General features: G+C 46.0%; 1 protein-coding gene across 1 annotated transcript in view; it reads left to right on the forward strand.

Moving 5' to 3' along the window:
* The window catches only part of dner (delta/notch-like EGF repeat containing), a 288,305-nt gene that overhangs the window by 163,828 nt on the left and 98,850 nt on the right, over positions 1-25,627 (forward strand). The window contains exon 5 of the mRNA XM_078564184.1: positions 19,254-19,399. Coding sequence (XP_078420310.1) covers positions 19,254-19,399 — 146 coding nt within the window. The remainder of the gene's footprint in view (positions 1-19,253; positions 19,400-25,627) is intronic.

The raw sequence follows: 25,627 nt of genomic DNA on the forward strand, positions 1-25,627 counted from the left end.
TGTATATAGGGTGGAAGTGCCATAGCTTGGCACGAGGGCATGAGAGGCCATAGGGGTGAGAGGGGGGAATACTTTGGCATGGGGAGGAATGAGTGGCCATAGGGGGTGGGTGAGGGACATAATTTAGAATGGGGGGCAGGACAGGGTCTTAAATGGGTCGATGGGGGGCGTGAGGTGACATGGATGGGGCATGGGGAGAGTGTGGGGGTGTGAGAGGCGAGGCTGGCGGGCCTTTCTATTTTTATTATAACTGGGATTAAGTCCCAAAACACCGAGGTGGCCTTTAAACAGCCTGCCTCTGCATTCGGCAGGCCCTCTAGCTGTCTCCGAGCTTTTCCCTGGGTGTGCTGGCACAACTGCAGTTCTCAGCACTCCCCCTGCCACCCAATATGGAAACCCCATCCTTGCGGGCACTTTCTCCCGAGGCAGATGGGCCGAGCCAGGAATTTTCCCAACTCTTGCTACCCGCCTCGAGGATGAAAACCCACCACTCCCTTCCTGAGAGTGAGCCTCTGAAGACGAAGCTCTGAAGAAGAGTCAGACGGACTCAAAACGTTAACTCTGTCTTTCTCTCCACAGATGCTGTCAGGCCTGGTGAGTTTTTCCAGCATTTTTTGTTTTTGTTTACTCTCTTTCTGATGTTGGTTGAGGGACAAATGTCAGGCAAGATAGAGGCGATAAGTCCCATGCTCTTCTTCAAAATAAAAGCAGAAAGTGCTGGAAAGCTCAGCAGATCTGATCTTCCTTTCTGTGGGGAGAGAAACGAAGTTAATATTTCACATCAACCACCTTTTATCAAAACTGGAAAAAGTTAGAGGTATAATAGGTATTAAGCAAGTACTGTACAGAGGTGGGGGAAGTGCTTGTAGTTTCAGCTACAGTTGATATTTTAAATGGCCTGGATGATTGACACTTTTATTATGCTATAGGAAAAAGGAGTTTTTTTTTTAAGAAAGTGGAAAGTTATCAATGAATTACGTTTTAAAAGCTTTTTTTCACACATCCTACTGTCACTATAGCACTCATTGTTTCTTTCCAATGTATAGTTGGTGAATAGACATGCAAGTGCCATAGCTTGGCATGAGGGAATGAGAGGCCATAAGGGAGTGAATGGGGGAGGGCATACCTTGGCATGGAGGGCATGAGAAGCCTTAAGGAGTTGGTGGGGGGAAACCTTGGAATGGAAGGCATGAGGGGCCATAGGGGTTGTTTGCGGGGGCATAGCTTGGCATGAGGGGCCACAGAGGTTGGGTAGAGTCATGAGGTCAAATGGATAGGGCATGGTGAGAGGAAGGAATAAAAGGAAATATCTGTGATAGGGTGGGAGGCAGTAGAGAGTAAATGACAAAAGGGATGATGGTGCAAAGCAAAAGGAGATGGTAATGGGACAAGTGAAAAAAAAGATAAGAAAGGGAGGTGTAAATGGGAAAAACATAATCTCTTCCAACAGCTGTCATTCAAAAACAAAAACAAATAGAGATAGTGGTTATGATCTGAAATTATTGAACCCAATGTTGAGCCTGAAAGGCTGTAAAGTATCTAAGAGAAAGATGAAATGTTGTTGGAACAGTGTAGGAGGCTGAGGATAGAAAAGTCAGAGTTGGGGTGGACTGCAGAATTAAAATGACAGGTGACCGGAAACTCAGGATCAGGCTTGAGGACTGAATGGAGATGTTCCGCAAAGTGGTCACCCAATCTGCATTTGGTCTCCCCAATGTAGAGAAGGCCACATCGTGAGCAGTGAATTCAGTACGCTAAACTGAAAGAAATACAAATAAATCACTGCTTCACTCGGAAGGACTGTTTAAAAAAAAAGCATATAATTCCGCAAAGGTGAGTGGCAGGTCAGAAGATTGGACAGAATATAAAGAGCTGCAAAGAACAACTAAAATATTAATAAAGAGAGAGAAATTAGAGTACAAAAAAATGCCAGCTAGAAATATAAAAACAGATAGTAAGTGTTTCCACAGGTATTTAAAAAGGAAAAGGGTAAGTAAAGTGAGTGTTGGCCCTCTCGAGCGAAAATGGGGAATTAATCATGGAAAATAAGGAAATTGTGGAAGAATTGAACAGATATTTTGCATCTATCTTCACTGTAGAGGATACAAATAACATCCCAGAAATAGTTATGAATCAGGAGGTGAAAGGAAGGGAGGGACTTAAAACAATTACAATCGCCAGGGAAAGGGTATTAAGAAAATTATTAGAACTAAAGGCTGACAAGTCCGCAGGTCCTGATAGACTTCATCCTAAGGTCTTCTTCAAAAGAAGTGGCTGCCAAGATAGTAGATGCATTGGTTTTAATTTTCCAAAATTCCCTAGATTCTGGGAAGGTCCCATCAGATTGGAAAATAGCGAATGTGACTCCTCTATTCAAGAAAGCAAGGAGCAGAAAACTACAGAACAGTTAGCTTAACATCTGTTGTAAGGAAATTGCTGGAACCTATTACTAAGGAGGCTATAGTGGGGCATTTAGAAAATCTCAGTGCAATTAAGCAGAGTCAAAATGGTTTTGTGAAGGGAAATCATGTTTGACTAACTTCTTGGAGTTCTTTGGGGAAGTAACAAGCAACATGGATAAAGGGGAACCTGTAGATGTGCTGTACTTAGATTTCCGGAAGGCATTTGACTAGGTGCCACATCAAAGGTGACTGTGCAAAATAAGAGCTTATGGGGCAGAATTTTGCCCATGTCAGGTGGGCACGGTGGGCGGGACCGGGAGCAGCCAGGAAACCGACTGCCATCCGCATTCGGGCCCCGACCGCGATTTCACGTTGGCTGGTCAATTAACGGCCAGCCAGTGTGAAACTCGCGCCACAGCACTCAGCGCTGCTGGGGTGGGGGCAGGAGGAGCGCGAGCGCTGAAGCTCGCGCATGCGCGCAAGAAAAATCGCCCTGAGGCACAGAGCTGCCTCAGGTAGCTGAAGAATTTTATCAATAAAAATAAAGATTTTTAAAGTAATGAAAACATGTCCCCCATGTGACTGTCGCATGAGCAGGGATGTGTTAAACATGAGTGTAAAAAGTTTTTATTTTTTAAATCACTGGTCGAAACTTCATCCCGCCCGTGGATGAGGTTTCACCAAAAATACAAAGGCCGCTTGGCCTTTTTGCCCACCTGCCAACCGAATGGTTGGATGGACAGTGAAAAATTCCAATCAGTTAATTGACTAAAGGCCTTAATGCGCGCCCTTCGATTGAAATATCGCGCGTCATTTTACGCTCGAGCATGACGCCTGCACGCCAAGCGAAAAATTCTGACCATGGTGTAGGGGCAACTTATTAGCATGGATAGAGGATTGGCATGGATAACTGGAAACAGAGAGTAGGGATTTGTGGGTCTTCTTCAGGTTGGCAAGATGTAACAAGTGGAGTGCCACAGGGATCAATGCTGGAACCTCAACTATTTCCAATTTATATCAATGACTTAAATGAAGGAATAGAATGTATAGTTGTTAAATTTGCTGATGACACAAAGATAGGTTAAAAAAAAGTAAGTTGTGAAGAGGACATACGGAGTCTGCAAAGGGACATAGATAGGTTAAGTGAGTGGGCAAAAATTTGGCCGATGGAGTATAATATGGGAAAATGTGAGCTTTGGCAGGAAGAATAGGAAAACATTATATTATTTAAATGGAGAAAGACTGCAGAACTCTGAGGTACAGAGGGATTTGGTGTCCTGGTACATGCATCAGGAAAAGTTAGTATGGAGGTACAGCAGGTAATTAGGAAGGCAAGTGGAATGTTGTCATTTATTGCAAGGGGAATGGAACAGAAAAGTAGGGTTGTTTTGCTACAGTTGTACAGTGGATTGGTGAGACCACATCTGGAGTAGTGTGTACAGTTTTGGTCTCCTTATTTAAGAAAGGATATAAATGCATTAGAAGTAGTTCAGAGAAGGTTCACTTGACTGATACCTAGGATGGGGGGGTTATGTTACAAGGAAAGGTTTGACAGACTGGGCCCACATCCATTCGAATTTTGAAGATTGAGAGATGATCTTATTGAGATGTATTAGATCCCGAGGGGACTTGACAAAGTGGATGCTGAAAGGATGTTTCCCCTTGTGGGAGAGGCTAGAACTAGATACAGTTTAAAAACAAGGAGTCTACCATTTAAGACGGAGATGAGAAGAAATTTTTTCTCTGAGGGTTGTGTAGCTTTGGAACTCTCTTCCCCAGAGAGCAGTGGAGGCAGGGTCAATGAATATTTTTAAGGCAGAGATAGATAGATTCTTGACTAACAAGGAAGTCAAAGGTTATCGGGGGTAGGCGGAATGTGGGACCTGAGGCCACAATTAGATCAGCCATGATCTTATTGAATGGCGGAGCACACTCGAGGGGCCGAATGGCTTACTCCTGCTTCTAATTCGTATGTTCATATGTTTGGGGCCTTGGGAATGAGAAGGGAGGAAGTAAAAGGGCAAGTGTTGCATCTCCTGCCGCCACATGGGAATGTGATATGGAAAGCGGAGGGGATATTGAGCATGATTGATGGGTGGACCAGGATGTCACGGAAGAAACACTCCCTTTGGAATACGAAAGGGGAGGGGAAGATGTATTTAGTGGTGGCATCATGCTGATGTGGCGGAAATATCAGAGGTGAATGCGGAGATGAGGCCAAGGGGAACCATATTATTGTTCAGTGGTGAGGGGGTGGTGGCAGGGAGGAGTGAGAATAGAAGTATGGGAACCTGGTCAACCTTGTGGAGTGGGGGCGGGGGGAGGGGCAGTGGGGGATGAGTGGAATCCTCTGTTAATGAAAAAGGAGGGAAGGTGGTTAGTTGAGGAAAAAGACATATTTGAAGCAATTGTATGAAACATGGATTTCGACCAAGTAGTGCCACAGGGTGTTTCATATTGAAAGGAGAGCAGACAAGGCTTAACATTTCATCCAACAGATGGCACCTCAGACATTTCAGCACTCCCTCACTACAGCACTGAAATGTCAGCCTAGATTTTGTGCTGAGGTCTACTGAGGAGGACTTGATCCACGACTGACACTGTGAGGTGTAAGGTCACCTCCAGATGTAATCTTGCACCACTTTGTACTGGGCGTAGTATACCTACAGCCTGCTGCAAGAGCATGTTTAAAATACTATTTTATATAACTGCATCAATTAGGTTTTGTAATGCAATTTTCCCATCTTAAGCTAGATACTCTAATTAGGCCATTGCCCAGAGATTATCTTTTATTTAGTGTAAATCCTGATTGGCAATTAAGAAGAAACAGCTATTTTTGTTCCCAATAAATTGTTACAGAAGGTTTATCGTATGGGGAGTTAATATTCTTCAGGGTTTTTCAAAAGGGATATTTCAAATGAAGAAGGAATATTCTGATTTAGGGCTGCATATATTTTAGCATTGTTGACTTTAGGAATTAAAAATTGTGTGAAGAAAAGTTAATAATCCTGTTTTAAAGAATTAAAATTTAATGATCCGTAAATGGCTTATAATAAGAGAGCATGTGCATTCTGCTCAGCTGCATCAGGATCATTAATTCACATCGCGAATCCTCTGCAAAAGGTCCTCCTGTGGCAAACTGCCATGATCTTGTGACAGATAATTGGTCTAAAATAATCTTAAAAGTGCTCTCCCTAAAGTTTGTTGGAAATACATTTTGAAGTGAGCAACATTTTTAGGCTATAATCGGGAATACAGCCGGCACATTTCTGTCCAGATAACTCTGAAACAAATAATCATGCAGGGAAAACTCACAATTTTACAGGGTTATAATGCCTTATAATGACTTATGTTAACATCAGAGTGTGACTTTGACTGCTTTGCAATCCCACCTACCTGGGACTGATGCCCAACACGTTGTTGAAAAATGGTGAGCTGAAATGGTGGAGTAGCAGCTCCAAATGCGATTTTAACAAACCTCACCCACTGGGCAGACAGTTTTAAAATCAGATCTTAAACCTGGGATATAAAGCAGGATTTGTGGGATAGCTCGTTAATAGTGAAAGCATAAAGCTTGGCCAGATCCCACAGAGGTTTAAGGAAGGCAATGGAGTCAATAATTGCTGCTTTAATAATGGATTTTATTGCTGCTTCTTCCCAGCAACCAACCTCAGCAAATTTGGCAAATAGGCTTTGCGGTTGTTTTTGCCAGCCTGTGGCCCCATGCCAGGAGCCAGCCGTGCTGGCACAGATCTTACACAATCTGAGCACTGGAAAAGCTCACATCTGTTGTTTAGCGTCAAGCATTCTTCATCCCAATAACTCAGAACAATTCTGCAACCGTTCGAAGGATTAGATGAAAAAGGCTGTATAAACTTCAAAAATATTGTTAAAGGAACACGATAGGAGAGGAATGGGAACACTGCGGGAAGAGCAGACAGAATAGGAAACAGTTCAATGCAGAGAGCTGTGTCATTCCACCTATACAATTACGAGGGTTAAGGGCCTATAGAATTTAATTAGCAGCTGTCTTGAAAGGTCCATAATTCCCATTTGTCAAGTGTTTTATCCCATGTGAAAAACCTGTAGGGTGTATATATATATATATATATATATAGGTATCTGCTCAGGGATATGTTGCTCAAACAGAACCAAAGCTCCAGCTGCCTGATAATATCTTCATCAGTTGCCACTGATTTAATCAGTAGGTCATTACTTTCTCATCTAATCCAATAAAACAAAGTACTAAAGAACTTGCATTTCTATACCTCAGGACATCCCAAAATGCTTTACAGCCAATGAAGTGGCCACTCAGTTGTTGTATCAAACTGTTAAAAAGTCGAAAAGGAATGAAACCAGACGAAGCACACAGTATCGACCTAGGCACTGGAAATGACAACGGCAGGCTAAGAGCTGTCGACTGTGCAAAGTCCTCCTTACTAACATCTTGGGGCTAGTGCCAAAATTGGGAGAGCCTGACATAGTCATAGTCACGGAATCATACCGTACAGACAATGTCCCAGACACTACCATCACCATCCCTTGGTATGTCCTGCCCTACCAGCAAGACAGACCAAGCAGAAGTCAGAGCGCCACAGTGGTACACAGCCGGGAGGTAGTTGCCCTGGGAGTCCTCAACATCGACTCCGGCCCCCCTGAAGTCTCATGGCACTAGATCAAACGTGGGCAAGGAAACCTCCTGCTGATTACCACTTACCGCACCCCCTCTCAGCTGATGAGTCAGTACTCCTCCATGTTGAACACCACTTGGATGGTGGCAAGGGTGCAGACTGTACTATGTGGGGGACTTCAATGTCCATCACCAAGAGTGGCTCGGTAGCACCACTACAGACCGAGCTGGCTGAGCCCTAAAGGGTATAGCTGTCGGCTTTTCATCGGGTGTTAAGGGAACCAATAAGAGGGAAAAACAAACTTGACCTCACTAAGATAAAGGCAAAATACTGTGGATGCTGGAAACCTGAAACAAAAACAAAAAATGCTGGAAAAACTCAGCAGGTCTGACAGCATCTGTGGAGAGAGAAACAGAGTTAACGTTTCGAGTCCGTATGACTCTTCTTCAGAGCTAAAGGGAAGTAAAAATGTGGTGAAACATATACTGTTTAAAGGGGGTGGAACAGGTGAAGCTGGATAGAAGGCCAGTGATAGGCAGAGGCAAAGGAGAGATTGCCAAAGATGTCATAAATAAAAGGTCAAAAGGGTGGTAAAGGTGGTGGCACTGGCTAAAGGAGATGCTAATGGTGACATTAAGAGTAGAAAGAAGAATGTGATAATAGCCAGACTAGGGTAAGCAATCTGGAAAGAACAACATGAGCAAGTGACAGGCCCTAGTGGGGGTGGGGTGGGGGGAAGAGACGGTGGTGGGAAAAAAGGTCGAAAATAGACTAAAAGGTGGGGATAAAACAATGAATAAAAATGGAAATAATTTTTTTTAAAAAATAATAATAAAAATAAGTGTGAAAAAAATAAAAATGAATATTGAAAAAAGGGGATCAAAAAGGGGTGAGGATGGAGGAGAGAGTTCATGGTCTGAAGTTGTTGAACTCAATGTTAAGTCCAGGAAGGCTGTATAGTGCCTAATCGGAAAATGAGGTGTTGTTTCTCCAGTTTGCACTGAGCTTCATTGAAACATTGCAGCAGGCCAAGGACGGACATGTGGGCATGAGAGCAGGGTGGTGTGTTGAAATGAACTTGACCTCACCCTCACCAATCTGCCTGCCGTGGATGCATTTGTCCATGACAGTATCTGTAGGAGTGACCATCGCACAGTCCTTGTGGAGATGAAGTCCCGTCTTCACATTGAGGTTATCCTCCATCGTATTGTGTGGCACCAGCAATGTGCTAAATGGGAAAGACTTTGAACAGATCTAGCAACTCAAGCCTGGGCAACCATGAGGTGCTGTGGGCCATCAACAGAAGCAGAATTGTACTCGAACACAATATGCAACCTCATGGCCAGGCATATCCCCCACTCTAGCATTACCATCAAGCTGGGGGATCAACATTGGTTTAATGAAGAGTGCAGCAGGGCATGCCCGGAGCAGCACCAGGCATATCTAAAAATGAGGTGTCAACCTGGTGCTGCTATGACACAGGACTACTTGCGTGCCAAGCAGTGTAAGCAGCAATTGATGGACAGAGTTAAGCGATCCCACAACCAGTGGATCGGACCTAAGCTCTGCTGCCCTGCCATATCCAGTCACAAATGGTGATGGATGATTAAACAACTTACTGGAGGAGGAGGCTCCACAAATATCCCCATTCTCAATGATGGAGGAGCCCAGCACATCAGTGCAAAAGATAAGCCTGAAGCATTTGCAACCACAACTGCCAGTGGATAATCCATCTTAGCCTCCTCTGGAGGTTCCCAGGATCACAGATACCAGTCTTCAGCCAATTCGATCCACTCCATGTGATCTCAAGGAACGGCTGAAGGCACTGGGTAGTGCAAAGGCTGTGGGCCCAAACAACATTCCAGCAATAGTACTGAAGACTTGGGCTCCAGAACTTGCTGCGCCCCTAGCCAAGCTGTTCCACTACAGCTACAACACTGACATCTACCTGGCAATGTGGAAAATTGCCCAGTTATGTCCTGTACACAAAAAGCAGGACAAATCCAACCTGGCTAATTACCGCCCTATCAGTCTACTCTCGATCATCAGTAAAGTGATGGAAGGGGTCATCAACAGTGCTATCAAGCACCACTTGCTTAGCAATAACCTGGTCACTGACGCCCATTTTGGGTTCCGTCAGGGCCACTCAGCTCCTGACCTCGTTACAGCCTTGGTTCAAACATGGACAAAAGAGCTGAACTCCCGAGGTGAGGTGAGAATGATTGCCCTTGACACCAAGACAACATTTGACTGAGTCTTACATCAAAGAGCCCTAGCGAAACTGAAGCAGGTTTTTCGGCTGTGATGGGGCTGTAAAATACTGGCCTATGTGCATGAGTCTCTCGATTGGGACTTGAACCCACAACCTGTTGATTCTGATGAGAGAATGTTAACATTCAACCATAGCTGACCTTGTTATTTGATCCAAAAGAACATTTATTCATCTATCTTCAAGATTTATGTCATTGAGTAAGATGTCCATAAGATCCCTCACTGGGTAAGAGAAAAAAGAACCTGTTAGCTAGTTAGCTATCCTTCAGATCAGTCTCCTTGATGACATATATCAGGTTACAATGACTACAGGAATATTCAGCACATTCCTGTCACTGGTGAAAAACCATTGAGTTACTTGTTACCAATGAAATCACCCCAAGATCCTTAACACCAATCTTGATATTATAAAGGAACACTGAAGGTAACCCACTGAAGTAATGCCCAGAGGGAGGTAACATCAAGAGACAAGTCCACCTGATGCATTTTCATGCAGTCCCTGGAAGCCAGTCAGAAAATGCCATTGTCATAAGCTTTAAGCAGGTGACCTTCTTCATCTTCATGGTCAAAGAATGGTTTTCACATAAGGAATCCAATAAGGTATCAAAAATAAATCAAGCTTGTGGTACTATGAATATGCCATTTACATGACTCAAGAGAATTCAGACCCTCCCTCACAAGAGCTATTCTATGGAAAACTATAATTTCCCACTCACAAATACCTTTCCTATCACATACGTGGACATGCATTCCCCCCGCTCTCTCTCTCTCTCTCTCTCACTCTAACAAACTTACTCTCTCACAAATGTATACAAAAGGTTGATCACATCTTGCCTGCAGTATGCAGTTGGTTGAGAATATACCCATCTGAATCCAGCTGTTACATATCCCCCACCCAACTAAGCCGATAAATTAAGCCCAAAATTGTATTAAATTATCTAATGTACATGCTTCCTCTCTTCAGGCTTTTCTTATTCCTAATGCCAACCTTCCACTCCCCAAATGGCTGAAGCCTACAGATGGGCCCTGGGATGATTGGCTGTCAATCTTCAACACTGCTTGATTAAAATCCAAAAGTTTCTACATTTGTACACATTATTTTAAAGTAATGTTGTTATAAACTTTTCATAGTATACAGAGCACAGCCAACAGAATCTCATGACTAAAAAAGAAATGTTTCACTGTGGCAAGAAATGGTTTCATGCTCCAGATTTTGAAGAACTCGTGTCAAAGCCTCTCATAAGAAAGATGGAGAAAAGGACAAAGAGCAGGAGAGTGCATTTTTCCATGGTTAGGTTAATATTCACAAAAAAAACCCTTGCTTTACAAGGATAAAGAAATTGCAATTGTGAGCACAGCTCCCCGCCCCACCCCACCCTGCACCCTGACCTCTGTATCAGGCATTTCACATTTTCAAAAATTGCACAACTGTTGTTGAAGAGGAAATATCTGCCGAAGATCTTTTAACTGGAGACGGAATATTGGATTGGTGCTAGTTGGTTAACAGAAGATTTGGCAGAGCCAAAGAGGGGAATTTTAAACCCCAGAAACATCTGGATTTTGGTCAGGTGCATTGTGAAAATTTTAAGAACCTTGAACCTGATCTGAACCCATCTGGAACTCAGCCACCTCTGGCTTTTACAGAGATGTGACAGGAGGCAGACAATCAATAATAAATATTTTGACGAAGCTGCATGCCTCAGATTTTCTCTCTCTCTCGGGTTTAACCTTAGCCAGCTGGGTTTCTCAGGAGACAGGGAGGTGAGGACTCCTATGTGGGGGAGGTGAGTGCCTTTCCAGCCCTGCTTGTGAGCCAGGAGGAGCAGGAGTGCTTCCCTTGCAACCCCCAGCTTACCTGCTTCCCTCGCCCAGGATCACAAACCCTCCACCCCACCCCCCCCTCAGTTTTGGGTGCTGCTCCAAGGTTGGGCAACCCCCAGATCGGGCCCTCCCTCCCAGATAGGACCACACAACCCCCCCACCACCCCCCCCCCCACCCCACCCCACCCCCACCTCAGATCCATCCAAAATCCAGACCACACCGCCCTCCCAAGGCTACCTGCTCCTGCCTGCATCCTCCTCTAGGCTGTTTGTTGCCTGATGATGAATCAAGCCTATCTGTCAGCCTGGCTTTCAAACTGACACTACTGGGACAAAAAGCCACCACTGTGGAGTCAATATGTCCACCCTGCTCAGTAAATTTAGTAAAAAAGATTTTGAGTGTGAAGCTGGACATGAAGAGAGAGACTATAACTGGCCAAATTACCTTTTCCATTCAATATATGACATACTGGATATTTCAGTTCATTTTTTATTCTTTTCACGGGATGAGGGCGTCAATGGCTAGGCCAGCATTTTACTTATCTATCCCTAATAGCCCTTGAGAAGGTGGCGGTGAGCTGCCTTCTTGAACCGCTGCAGTCCATGTGGTGTTGGTACATCCAGAGTGCTGTTAGGGAGGAAGTTCCAGGATTTTGACCCAGTGACAGTGAAGGAACGGCGGTATATTTCCAAATCAGGATGGTGTATGGCTTGGAGGGGAACTTGCAGGCGGTAGTGTTCCCATCTGCTGCCCTTGACCTTCTAGGTGGTAGGGGTCACGGGTTTGGATGGTACTGTCATAGGAGCCTTGGTGAGTTGCTGCAGTACATCTTGTAGATGGTACACAATGCTGTCAGTGGTGGAGGGAGTGGATGTTGAAGGTGGTGGATGGGGTGCTAATCAAGTGGGCTGCTTTGTCCTGGATGGTGTCAAGCTTTTTGAGTGCTATTGAAGCTGCACTCATCCAGGCAAGTGGAGAGTATTCCATTACACTCTTGACTTGTGCCTTGTAGATGGTGAACAGGCTTTGGGGAATCAGGAGATGAGTTACTCGCTGCAGAATTCCCAACATCTGACTTGCTCTTATAGCCACAGTATTTATATGGCTAGTCCAGTTCAGTTTCTGGTCAATAGTAACTTCCAGAATGGTGGGGATTCAGCAATGGTAATACCATTGAATGTCAAGGGGAGATGGTTAGATTCTCTCTTGTTAGAAATGGCCATTGCCTGGCATTTGTGTGGTCTATTGTTATTTGCCACTTATCAGCCCAAACCTGGATATTGTCCAGGTCTTGCCGCTTTTGGACATGGACTGCTTCGGTATCTGAGGATTCATTAATGGTGCTGAACATTGTGCAATCATCAGCGAACATCCCCACTTCTGACCTTACAATGGTGGGAAAGCCATTGATAAAGCAGCTAAAGATAGTTGGGCCTAGGACATTACCCTGAGGAACTTCTGCAGTAATATCCTGGGACTGAGATGATTGACCTCCAACAACTACAACCATCTTCCTTACTATGACTCTAACCAGCAGAGTGTTTTCCCCCTGATACCCATTGGCTCCAGTTTTGTTCGGGCTGTTTGTTGCCACACTCAGTCAATGCTGCTTTGGGTCAAGGGCAGTCACTCTCACCTCACCTCTTGAGTTCAGCTCTTTTGTCCATGTTTGCACTAAGGCTGTAATGTGGCCAGGAGCTGAGTGGCCCTGGTGGAACCCAGACTGACATCACCCCCATTCCTTATGTGTTGAGGGACAGATATTGATATCTATTGTGCTGCAGAGTGCAGGATTCCACTGGGAGTTTGAGGAGATTTGTGCAAATTTAGGTTTAGCCACATTCACAGAGACACTGTCAGATGCCCTATTATGGAAGTGGAGAACTGCACAGAATTGTGGTGAAACTGGCACTGATGAGGGTGAAGGCAAACTTGTAACATGCTCAGATAATGATTCTACAGATTAAAATTTTGAGAGATTTGAACCTTCGCAGGAGTTACAACAAAATATTTAATACAAACCTGGCACAGTTTAAGCTGTGCCAGGATCCCACTTGACTTTAGGGCTTATAGGTACCTTAAGCTGGCCCCGATCACGTGAAGCATTGATTAATAAAGCAGAATTGAAAAGAATCACTTGTAAAATTAAAAAGCCCCCAGGAGAATAATTCTGCCACGAGTAATTAGTAAAAATAAACCTTAGCTGTTAAAACATTAAAATGACTTGTGTTTAAAAAAGAAAACCCTTTCAATGTCATGTCACTCATTTATGGAAATAATGAGCCAGTGTGAAAACACTAGTTTTCCTAGGTTAGGCTGCCTGACCTTGTCTCCTTGGTAATGAACTGCAGTGAAGTAGACACAATGGGCTTGATTAGGACCTGGGTAGAATTTAATGCTCTTTCCTGTGTTGAGTTCGGTGGTAGGAGGGTGTTGAATTGGGCGGGAGGCTGGTGGGGGGCCATTGCCACCATCCTACCTCCACCCCAATTAAGCCCGCGGTGGAAAGGCACATGGAAAGCATTCCTGTCCTGCAGCTAATTGAGGCCCTTAAACGAGCAATTAATGCCCACTTAAGGGCCTCATCCTGTCGCCGCTGGTATTAACCCAGGAGCCAATGGGGGACTCGCCATGTGGGGCCGGCAGTGTGGTTGGTGGGGGTGTTTCTCATTCAAAGGCACTCAGGAAGGGTGTCATCAAGGGAGAGCCTGCTGAGAGCCATTTCCTGTCCTTCCCGTCGGACACACTCCCCCCAGCGACCATCCTCCACCCTCCCCCCAAATCACCCCGAACGGCCGTCAGCTCTCAGCGGGAAGGACCTCTGTCACTAGGGTCCTGAGTGGCACTTAATGCGGCGGGTCTTCCCTAAAAGAGGCGATGCAGGGTTTCCACTGGTTCTCCAACTGGCGGGCAAGACCCTTTGCCACTATTAAACATTGCCCCTGTGTCTGAAACTGAACAAAATGAGATTTTAGTGACAATAATAAGACCAGTAATAGGACCAGCATTTTCAAAGAAGGCTTACTTGGCATATTGAAGACCTTCCTGGGCAGTTGTCTGGATGAAGCCAGCCCATGTTATTGGTTTGATTGTTTCCGAGAGTTTGTATAGATGAAGTCTATCCCTGACATTAGAAGACTGTCCTACTGCAAGTACTAGGCAATGAGCCCAACTATCCATTTCACTTTTGATTTGATTTCAGGTATCTACAGCACTTCTGTTGATTTAAATCAATATTCACTGCTGGAATTATAGGTCCACTACTGCCAATAGCCCCTTAAATTGATATGATAAATTCACTGGTGAATACAGAGATAATGAATGAACTGGCAAAGGAGCAATCGATTTGTTTATAATTCTAATATAATAACCAACAATCACCATAAATGTCAATTTGAATTTTCAGTGCAGTGAGGTAATATAGGAATTGTAGAGGAGGACCCAGTAATAATAGAAAATATGCCATGATAGCTTGGGTCATGATTCACATATTTGCAATTGCCATGACCGAATCATTGTAGGAAAGGCTCAAGTCTGTTGTCACTTCCATATAATTATGTTAATGGTGTTGAAATATTGTGAATTCAACATTTTTGCCATTAATCAATATAGTTTCAATAACTATTTTCTGATATTCTGTTTAAGGAGGTATATGCAGTTCTGTGATGTAAGTCATCGCATGTACAGTGGCTGTGGTGTGCTGCTAAGCCTTGTGTGCTGTCATATTCCATGGAATTTTCAGGGTGTAAGTAGGAACATAGGAACAAGAGGAGGCCATTTAGTATCTCCTTCCTCATCACCGCACCCCCCCCAACCACCCCCACTACCCAGGTCTTATTTGTCATTCAGTGAGATCATGGGTGACATGCAACCTAACTCCATGTACCCGCCTCTGCCCCAAATATTATGGTTAACAAATGTCTATCGATCTTAAGTTTAACATTAACAGTCGACCTAGCATCAATTGCAATTTGCATATGAGAGGAGGTAGAGAGCATTTGGGGTCAAATTTAACACATAATTGAGGACTGGGGCATAACATTTCTTTAATTAAAAGCAGGAAATTGCATATTTTTCTCTGTAACAAATGTCCTGCTAATGACAGTGCCAGGAAGACACAGTTTTGACACCTGAGGATGCAATATTATTAGTAGTTCACTAAACATGGAGAAAACCAAGCAGTTTGTCATCCAAGCAATTCATAAGCATCACCAGCCTGAATGAGCTGTGCTGGTTCTGCTCTCAATTCCATCAGCTCCATGCTCACAATTACGATTGCATGTATTGCATCCTTCGGTGCTAATGCTGTACGTGTCATTTTCCACATGTGGGCTGGTGGCATGGAGCTTTCCCTGCCATTGATGCATATTGGGAAATGGTATAATGTAACAACATGCCCTGGAGGAAAGGCAGGATTCTTCACTGTCAACCATGTATTCAGATAACCAATCATAATATCAGCAGAAGTCTTTTTATTTAATGGGGTAGATTGTTTCTGTGCAGTTGTGCGAAATGAGTGATAGTGAGTTGGCAGACCATTTTAGATCTCCACCCACCCCATTGACTTCAATCTCCTGGCTCCACAAGAAAGTCTTTTGTATTAAATTCAAATGCTTACCTTTGATTGGCAGCCATGCTATGTAAGTGGGGCAGGCCCAAAGTCTGGCCACCTCATGGGGTGACCAATTTGCCAAAGGGCTCCTTTAACAGGTGTTACACCCCCAATTTACACATTCAATGGACCAAATGCCTGCTTTAGGTGTCTCCCTGGCATACAATGAGGGCCCAGCGAATTTGGCATTGTGACCAACACATGCACAGATTAAGCACAGGCTGCCCTATTAGTAAATCAGCATGTTTTGTGCTTGCTTTATGCCCAATAATCTACCCCAACTTCAGTCCTGTCACAGCAACATTTGAAATGAACTGCAGTAAAGAATGTAATGTTAATGGAATGTTTGGCCTAGATAAATTTGCTTATATCTGCAGTTCCCATCTATATCGTCTGAGCCAAGACAGATATTGAGAACATAATGGATGAATGAATTCTAGAAACTAGGTCATGACTTACTTTTGCCATGCATGGTGTAATAACTCCTTGGTTGTTTGCCTCCTCTGTTGATATCTGTTGTTCTACTCTCATGCCCAAGCGCTTTCTCTACAATGAGCTGGGAACTTTGAACAAAAGCTTGTGGGCTTTAATATGTGGAACAAGTGAAAAATGGACGCTTGAATGGAAACTCCCAAAGACTGAAATACATTTTAATGATTAGTAGAAAATAAATAACTCAACACAAAATTAAACAGTTCCAAGCTCCACTTTCACATTTCTGAATCTTCTGGGAAAAATAATACCTAATCATTTGTGTTGCATGTAGTTTAAAGCATTTGGGCTTCAATAGTTTTTTATATCACAAAGAAGATATACTCCTCCAAGTCTTTCTTCCCTCCCCACATCATGGCAGCTAAATATTTGTTGAAATTAAAATAATGATTTGAGATAGCTGAACCTGCATATTGCCACCATCACCTGAACCAGATGATGGGAATTTTCCACTAAATAGCACTTCCCCAGGGAAATGTACTTAGACAGAATTAGGGAGGGAGGAAGAGACTAGCCTCAGTACTATTATTTTCACTGCCTTTTAAGTTCCTTCTCCATCCCAGCAGTTTCCAATCCTCACATATAATAAATATCCTAGCAACCAGAGAGAAGTGAAAAGTGTAAGTGGGTCAGGGGTGGGGAGAGTTTAGATGATCTGTGAATTTGATCTCCCATCCTTTGTCTATCCTCCTCTTATTGACTCAATCATGACCAAGAATCGTTAAGTGGCATTCCAGCAGTGAAAGATTTTTTAAAGCTGATTTGGGAAGAGCCAGATGTTAGAATTTGATGTACTACATGTTGCTAGCAGTAAGCAATGTAACTTAAAAATATAGAGTTGTCTTTATAAGAGAGATGGCAACTGGTGAAGTGATAGCATCATTGTAAAGATATCATGTTTACAAATTGGGGAGTTAGCTTGTAATTAAATCATCATCATTTTGTTAGCGTGGCTGGAATCTGGTGAGAATAAACCTATTGCATAATCTATTTCCTGCTTATATTCATGTGCATGTTCTTGTCTGGTCAATGAAGCAGAAAATGCATTTCTCTGAATTTTTACAAAATGCAAAATATTATCATGTGATCTTAACTGCCAAGGAAAGGCATGGGGCGTTTGTGTGTAGGCATCGGGTTGAGAACCAACATGCTCCTATCCACTTCCAGGCTTCACTGGGATGCATTCAGAGGAAACTACTGTGGAGCTGTCAGGTCAGCAATTGGAGTATTCAAATAGGCAATTACTTGTTCATTCAATCAAGAAATTCTGGTTTTAACAGCCAGCACTTGAGTTTCCTGAGCTGTGTGGGACTCACCAAGGTCACCCAGTGCAACTGGCAGCTGCAGCCGTGCCTGGGTGAGAGGCTGGTGTTCGCATCATCCTCCTGAGAGTGTGCTTTCATGCTTGACTGGTAATTTCCAACTTCTTGAAAGTAAGTTCAGCCGTCTTGGACTTCACTCAACTTATCTGCACATCTTTGGAGGGTCACCCAGCCCTTTGTTCTCTGGCTTTCCCTGGGGATCTGTGCTCTTTTCTCCTGGGGATTTGTGAGCAAGAGAAATAGATTTTGTGGGGAGGAGGGAAGGACAACATTTGTGGAGGGGGACTGTGAGGTGTGGTGTGAGAGGGCAGAAGGTGAGAGTCATTGTTGGTTGTTCAGACGGGGATGTGCGGTACCTGGAGAGAGAAGGACGAATGGAGGTGAGGAATGTTACACAGGAGAATGTTGGGAAAGTCAGAGGGTGGGATTTGGCACCTGAAAAGGTCATGCCACTCACCTGTCATGCCCTCTTGAGGGCCTTGAACCTCTTAGGGCACTGTTACCAGGTTCTAGGGACCATAATCTTGCTGTTCACTTCCACATCCACTTTCACCCATACCTGTTTAGTTTGAGAGTCTGGACTCTTCGCTCCTTGAGAAAGACCATGTCACTGCAGTCCTTCTGATCCCACAGCAGGACCTCCAGGGAAGAGACAGTGACCTGGAGGAACAGCCTTCCCAGGTTTCCTCACCATTCCTGTGGGGCTGAATTTTGTCGCCGTGGTGAGGGGGTCCCAATGCCAGGCAGGAAAGCCAAAGCCAACCCCGCCTTGGCTGGGACTGCAGCTGTCAAAAATGGAAGCTAACCTCCCCGCGAGGCAAATGGGGTAAGAGGTCGCTGGAGCCAATCGAGCAGGCCCAGGTGAGGGGTTGGTGAGGGCGGGGTGGGGGGAGGGGTGTTGCTGGTGTGCTGCTGCGGGGGCAGCCTTTGCCATTGGAGGGGGGCCTCTCTGTGGGCCATCGAGTGCCCAATCAGGCAGGCCCACCCCAAAGGGAAGCCACAGGTTTTACTGGGTGGTCACCCACATGGCAGGAGGGCCCACCAGTCAGTGGTAAAATGCCACCGGCGGAGGAAAGAGAACCTTAAGTGGCCCTTAACTGAACTTCTGGATGGGAAGGCCGTCCTCTATCTTCCCTGCCACTGATAAAATTCCATGGCATCAGGAAAGTGTCAGGCACTCCGCCCCTCCCCTTGCCATTTTACAGCCCCGCCCTCCCTCCCCACCCATCCCTAAAGGTCTGGTAAAATTCAGCATGTGATTGTTGAAGTCTCATGAATCAATGTACAATTCAGTCATTCTGACTCTTACCAAAGTCCCTCTGTCTACACATTAAAGGAATCTACACCAATACAGGAGTACACTAAATCGTGAGGAACACCATATTGGGAATTATTCCATATCACGAGTTCATCATATGAGAATTGGCTTACTTGAGCCTTGCTGAGTCGGATATTAGGAGTTATTTTAGTTTCATAGAAAGTCTGATTATATAATTTTGACTCCAATTATTTCCAAAGTGGTTAGTAATTATTTTGCTGATGATTAATTTGGACCTGAAATCCGGGATAAGCTGGTGCCTCAAGTCACAGATGGTCCAGTTGATTGTAATTCATTAACATTTAAATAAGATTTGTTAAAACTGTTATCAAAGAAACCATTTTGTTTATAACGCTCTTTTTTTCCTGAATTATTTCCTCAAGCCCATGTGAATGATTCAGCCACTAAAGCAATGACAGCTCTGAGGGTGAACTTGACAGTTAAAACTAGTATCTGCATGGAGCAGAAGAATAATCAGGATGACCTCCAGTGTTCTGGAAGGGGCCAATGCATTACCAAACCTTCAGAGGTGAGTTGAACTTGTTTGTGCAATCCTGAGTCTCTACAGTTAGAATGTTTCAGTGCCCTCAGCATGGAGGCATGTTAGATCATGGCCAAGTCATAATAGGGATTGGATGTTTGTTCTGTTTGTGCACAGTTTAACTCCCTTTCGCTCTGTCCCACATTCAATCTTTCTCCCTCAATTTTTATTCTATGCTCTCTCCCGGTGTTATACTAATCAGGCTAATTCATTATTTTCTCTTTTTATTTGATTATTTTGTCTTTCCACTGCCTTCCTCACCCCCTCCCACTCACACCTTCACACACTCTCACTTCATCACTAATGTACGCTCTTACTTTTTTTCTCTATAATTCTATGTGATCACAATTGCATCTTACTTTTCCTCACACATAACCAGAATCACACTTCTTTCTATTCTTCTGCCATGTCAAAAATAATCGCATCTTTTTTGACAAGTATCAATGCACCAACAAAACTGTATTCACATGAATTCAATCATTGCTGTTATAGTGAAATTGCATCAACAGCAACTAAATTTCAATTTTGCCGAGATTGCTTGAAGTACATTTGAGAGCCATTAAAATAAACTTTGTATTTTTTTATTTAAAATCTGAAATAATTCTTGAATTCATGCAACTTATTCAATACAGTTACATAGGGGAGAATTTTCTGAATGTCAGACGGGCTGGTTGGGAGCGGACGCGGAGCTGATCGCCGCCCGCCATCGGCTGCACGCCACCATTTTACATGTGCGAGCCAATTAAGGCCCGCCCAGCGTGTCACACGGCCGGTAGCGCTCAGCGCTACCTATGCGGATGGGTGGAGGAGGGAGAGTCGGGGCCTACACTCTTTCGCGCATGTACGTGACAGCGCAGAAATCTCCCTGAGGCATGGAGCTGCCTCAGGGAGGTAGAGTTCATATTGCAAGTTTTTAATAAAGAAAGATAAAAATTGTTTACACATGTCCCCTCATGTGACAGTGTCACGTGAGCTGGGACATGTTTGTCAATTTATCAGATTTTATTAAACCGTCAGGAAACCTCATCCCGCCATAGATGATGTTTCCTGAAAAACGTAAAGGCTGCTTGGGCTCTCCGCCTGCCCACCAACCTTAAGGTTGGACAGGCAGTGCTATTAATTATCTTAATTACTTCCCTAATGGCCTTAACAGGCCTTTGACAGTCTGGCAGGCGCGCAACCGCCTCCAGCGCGCGCCCACCTAACGAAAGATCTAAATGACGCGCGGTGACGTCCAGACGCATGCCCAACGTCACCGCGCATCATTTTACGCCTCGGTGTGCCGGGCCCACCTACCCGCACGCCGACATCAAAATTCTGGCCTTGGGCCCAGTGAGGCAAAAATAGTGAATTTCTTGAGACCTCTTTGAGAAAATGAGGCGATGGCACATTGAAAAAACACATTGAAAGAAGCCGTTCTATTGCTGCTTCTCCCCACCATCTTTGGCTGGTAGATTGGATCTGTAAGTATTATTGAGAAACATAACATTATAAAAGACCTACTTGATATGATCTCTGCATGTGGCCCATGTGAACTAAAGGCGATAATAATCGTTATTCATTCTCAACACTATTTCATATCTGTGCTGATAAGGGAAAATTATCACCATCATGTGGAACTTTATTGTAAGATTGAGTGCAAAACTGTGCTATAACTTTGTCGTATTGGCGATTTGGAAGTGTTCCCTCAGCAGGAGACGAGAGCCATACTTACAAGCAGTTGCTGTTAACACTGGATGTGGAAAGTCGAATAGTATAACTTTCCGCCACCCCTCAAAACTCTCCTTTCAGTTTTCCATGCTGAAGAAGGTTATGCATCCAAAGCACTAGCCTATCTTTTCTCTACAGATGCTGAATGACGTCCTGTGCATTCCCAGCATCTTCTGTTTTGAATTCTGGCAGGAGACACAACTGATGATTGTGATCCATCGTGTCAATGATAATGTTGCAGCATGCTCATCTGTTTACAAACCTAACCTAAAGTCCCCCTTTTTATTCAGCTAATCAAGTAGACAGAGAAGAAAGTACACATGGACAGCTGTCTTACACATGGGGTGGAATTTTCCATGCCCGCCAGCAGCGGGCATGATAGGTGGCGTGAGCGGACAATATGGCGCCATCGGTTTCACGAAGGTGGGAAGGCAGGTCAGGATTGTCCGCCCAGCCCACCAACGGCAGGCCGCGTTTCCCGCCATCGGTCGTCGGGAACCTCATTATAATACATCAGCCTATCACTATCAGGCCATCCCGCCAGGCTTTTGTACCTCCGCTGGATCGTCCATCTACGTTGGTGGGAAAATGCGCTGACGTGTTTCGCAACAGCACAGAGGCGCCGTGCACTTGGCGGCCTTCACTTTGGGTGAACTGGAGGTGAGTGCACAGCAACGCTCTGCAGAGCTCGCCAGGGAGGTTTGTTGCTTTGCAGGCTTCAGGAGCGCTGGGAGGTTGGGGTTAAGTGCCGCCCTGCCCGACTGGTGGCGGGGGGAGATCAGGGGGCAAGTGCAGCCCTGAGGTGACTTGTGGCAGTTGGTGGGGGGAGGGGGTGGGCAAGGGCAGCCCTGCCATTGAATATAGCACATGAGCATTCGGGCTGGGGGGGGTGGGGGGGTGGTGTAGGGTGGGTGAGGGAAGTGGCCACACATTCGGGAAACCTGTAGAAAGTGACCATTCCTCTGCAACTGAGACAGTTTAGGCGCAGCCACATTGATATGACTGGGGTCGGACTCCTACTTTATCTGCCCACTCAAGCAATGCAGAGGCATCAAAGTGCCACCAAGTTCTGCAGAGCTCCTCCCCCACCACCAACACCACCCCACCACCCCCCTGTCCCCAGCACAGACTAAATTTATGAGCACTTTAGTGGACTGCAGAGCAGTTGGACTGCACACGGTGTACAATCTCCTCGCTAAAGCTGGCCATGTAGCAGTCACTGCTGGAGGTGCTCACAGCCCCTCGCAATGTCAGCATCCTGGTTTGGTCCAGTCTCCCTCATGGTTCAAGCTAACAGGGCTGCCATGCAGCGCACTAATCTCTGGCCATCCAAGTGGTGGCCAGCACTCTCCGGGAAGTATTAAGGGGCTGTCACACTTAGCCAGGGCAGCTCTTAGTACATCCATGCTAGCCACGTGTCTCTCTCTTTCATCCTGCAGGAGGAGTACAACAGGATCATGGAGCCTGGTGAACTAGCTGAACGCTTGATTGCGTACAGAGCACAAAGAAGATGGAGGAGAGAGCGACTGAGGTTCTTGTCTGCGCAGAGGCAGGAGCAGCACCCTCAGGAAGAAGGGGCAGCCAGGGCTCCCGCACACGCTGCCCAAGAGCCACAGCAAGCCATTGCTGGTCAGTGCCTAGCGACACCCAGGCCAATGGACGCTGCCTTTCATTCCTGCAGATGACCGAGAACCAGTGTTGCCGAAGACTGCAGATGTCGAGAGACCTGGTCGCTCACATCTGCCAGCGACTGCAGGATTTGGCACCATGGGGACATGGAGGGCAACCATTGCTAGTTGCCTTGAAAGTGAGCAGGGCACTCAATTTCTATTCAATTGCTTAAAGAAGTGGCTTCTTTAAGGCTTCACACTTGACCTCTATGGGACCTCTCAAACCTCCACCCACAAATGCATCCATGAGGTCACGGATGCCATCTTCACGAGAGTGCACAACTTTGTGCATTTTGCTCTGGACCAGGACAGCCAGGATGCAAGAGCGATTGGATTCGCCCAGATCTCGAGTTTCCCACAGATGCTGGGTGTGATTGACTGCACTGGTGGTGCTCAGATCTCCGTCGCAACACACAGTGGACTACATCAACTGCATCGCTGAATCTATGCGACCACCAGAAACGCATCCTGAGGTGTGCGCACGGTTTCCAGGGACTGTCCAAGACTCCTACACCCTGAGTTGCTCACAGATCCCTGGAATCTTCCAGGGTCCGCAGAGGCTGCAGGGATGGCTCCTCGGGGACAAGGGCTACCCGCAGTGGCCATGGCTGATGACACCCTCAGACTGTAGCAGAGCAGCGTTGTAATGAGGCTTATGCTGCAGCTCACAACTTGGTGGAGCAGACCATTGCGATGCTGAAGATGAGGCTCCGGTGCCTAGGCCAGTCTGGTGGAGCCCTGCAATACAGTCCGCAGAGGGTGTCACGCATCATCGTCATCTGCTGCGCCCTTTACAACCTGGCACTCCAATGGGGAGACGAGCTGGCTGAGGAGGAGATGGAGGAGCTGCACATGTCCTCCGATGAGGAGAGCGCTGAAGGGGATGAGGCTGAGGAGGTCCTCGGAGGCAAGGATGACGGGGGATTAGGCCCTCTCACTGGCTAAACAAGGCAGGCGTGCTCGGGAGACCTTCATAGCTGCTAAATTTGTGGAGGATGATGACAACATGCAGTGAGGTGACCCCATAGTTCCTCACATCGCAGTTGTGAATGTTTGACTCCAGTCTGGCTTATAGCAGCGTGAATACCCTCTGTGAGAATGCTCCTGTCATTGGGACGCGGTGGAGGCCCTAATAGTCGCTCAATTGCAGGAGGATGATGAGGACATGCATTGAGAGCACTCCATAAATCTTCACATAGTCTCTGAGAATGTCTGACTCCTGTCTGGCTCGCTTGCACTCCATGGTCAGAATCATACCATAGAGACACAGTCATGAAACTTTAAAAGCATCTGATCCTTTGTCTGCCTTCAGCACCTGAGCCATTCAGGAGCTAGTGCACAGCATCAATGGCCACAGATGCTGAAGAGATGGGGGCCAGCCCCACCTTAAAGGTGCTGAGAGCACACAGAGAGTATAAGAGAACTCTGTGGCACCTGCCCACTACATTCTGGCAGCAATGACCAGCACCACTGAGGTGCAGGCATCAGTAATGTTTCCAGGGAGTGTGAGGCTGGACCGTCACTGTGGTCTGAAGGCTGTACAAAGCACAGGGAAGAGGCCCTGGACTGAGATACCCATCTTTTATCTTGTGCAGAAAGGTTTCACATCTGAGTGACAAGAACACTGCTCATCAGAACAAGGAGCTATAGGCAGGGAGACATTCTTGGGAGTTTATTGACAATAGTGAACAGTATGTACAAGTGATTAGCACCCGTGTCCAGGCTGTGCAACTAATTCTCCTTAACTTTCCTAACCCTGCCATTACATCTTAGTGCTCCCCTAACACCAGAGTGGAGGTAGAGGCAGCCTGCTGACTGTGAAGCCCTGTCTGTGATGACTTTGGTGGGCATCCTCTGGAGGTCAAAACTTGGAGGGCCCCAGCCTACTTTCAGGGTCCTTCTGTGTGGAGGTGGCACCCTCCTCAGCCTGTGGAACTGGAGCTGCTGAGGTCACAGGAAGAGGGGATTCAGATGGGCTGGACACTCTTGGTGTCACCTGGATGGATGGACCTGAAGTGTGCACCTGCAGATCCTCCTCCCTATGGGTGCCCGGGGGCCCCAGGCTGACTCCTTGTGGAGCAGGGGTAGCTGGGGTGAGATCGAGCTGCCCGGCACCCCTCTTGCGTACACACTGTTGGAGGCCAACTATTGGCATTAGCGATGGAGTTGAGCCCGCACAGCAGTGCAGATGCGATGTCCTGGACCAATGTCTCCATGGCGGCCGCCATCCTGCCAGTGTTGACCTCGGTGCATTGTGATGCCAGCGCTATCACCTCAGCCTGAAGGCAGACAGACTCCTCCATCGTGCCTTGCAATCTGAGGAGTGCAGCAGACATCCCTTCCTGATGTCCCCGAGCTTGCCTTTGCTGCTCCACCAACTGTGACATGACCGAGTCCAGAGGCTCCTCATCTGACTCAGACTCAGCAACGTTTTGGCCTCCAGCAACCCTCCGAGTGCTGGGGACCTGGGAAGTCCCTGCCGCTGCCTGCTGTGGATCAGAAAGTGCAATATGCTTGCCAGATTGTGATCCCGGGCTACTCTAAAGCTAGATGTATGTCTGTGCGCTGGTGGAGGGTGTGGGTGAGCGCTGTGACGGGACTTCAGGGACGGTGCCTTCAGATTCCTCTTCAGAGGTTTATTCGGGGCTTGATTGGAGGCCCTGGGCCATGGGCTCTGTCGGCTGTTTGGCAGATGTGCCTGGGAAAGCAAGGGGAGATAATTAGTGCATGGCAGTGCCTGTGAAAGAGGACACATTACTCACAGCATGGGTGTCTGATGGATGTTACACTGCTGGATCCTCACTTGGTTGAGCACCGCCGACCTCACCATCGGTAC

Source organism: Cetorhinus maximus, chromosome 19, assembly GCF_964194155.1.
Source record: "Cetorhinus maximus chromosome 19, sCetMax3.hap1.1, whole genome shotgun sequence".
In the NCBI taxonomy this organism is placed as follows: domain Eukaryota; kingdom Metazoa; phylum Chordata; class Chondrichthyes; order Lamniformes; family Cetorhinidae; genus Cetorhinus; species Cetorhinus maximus.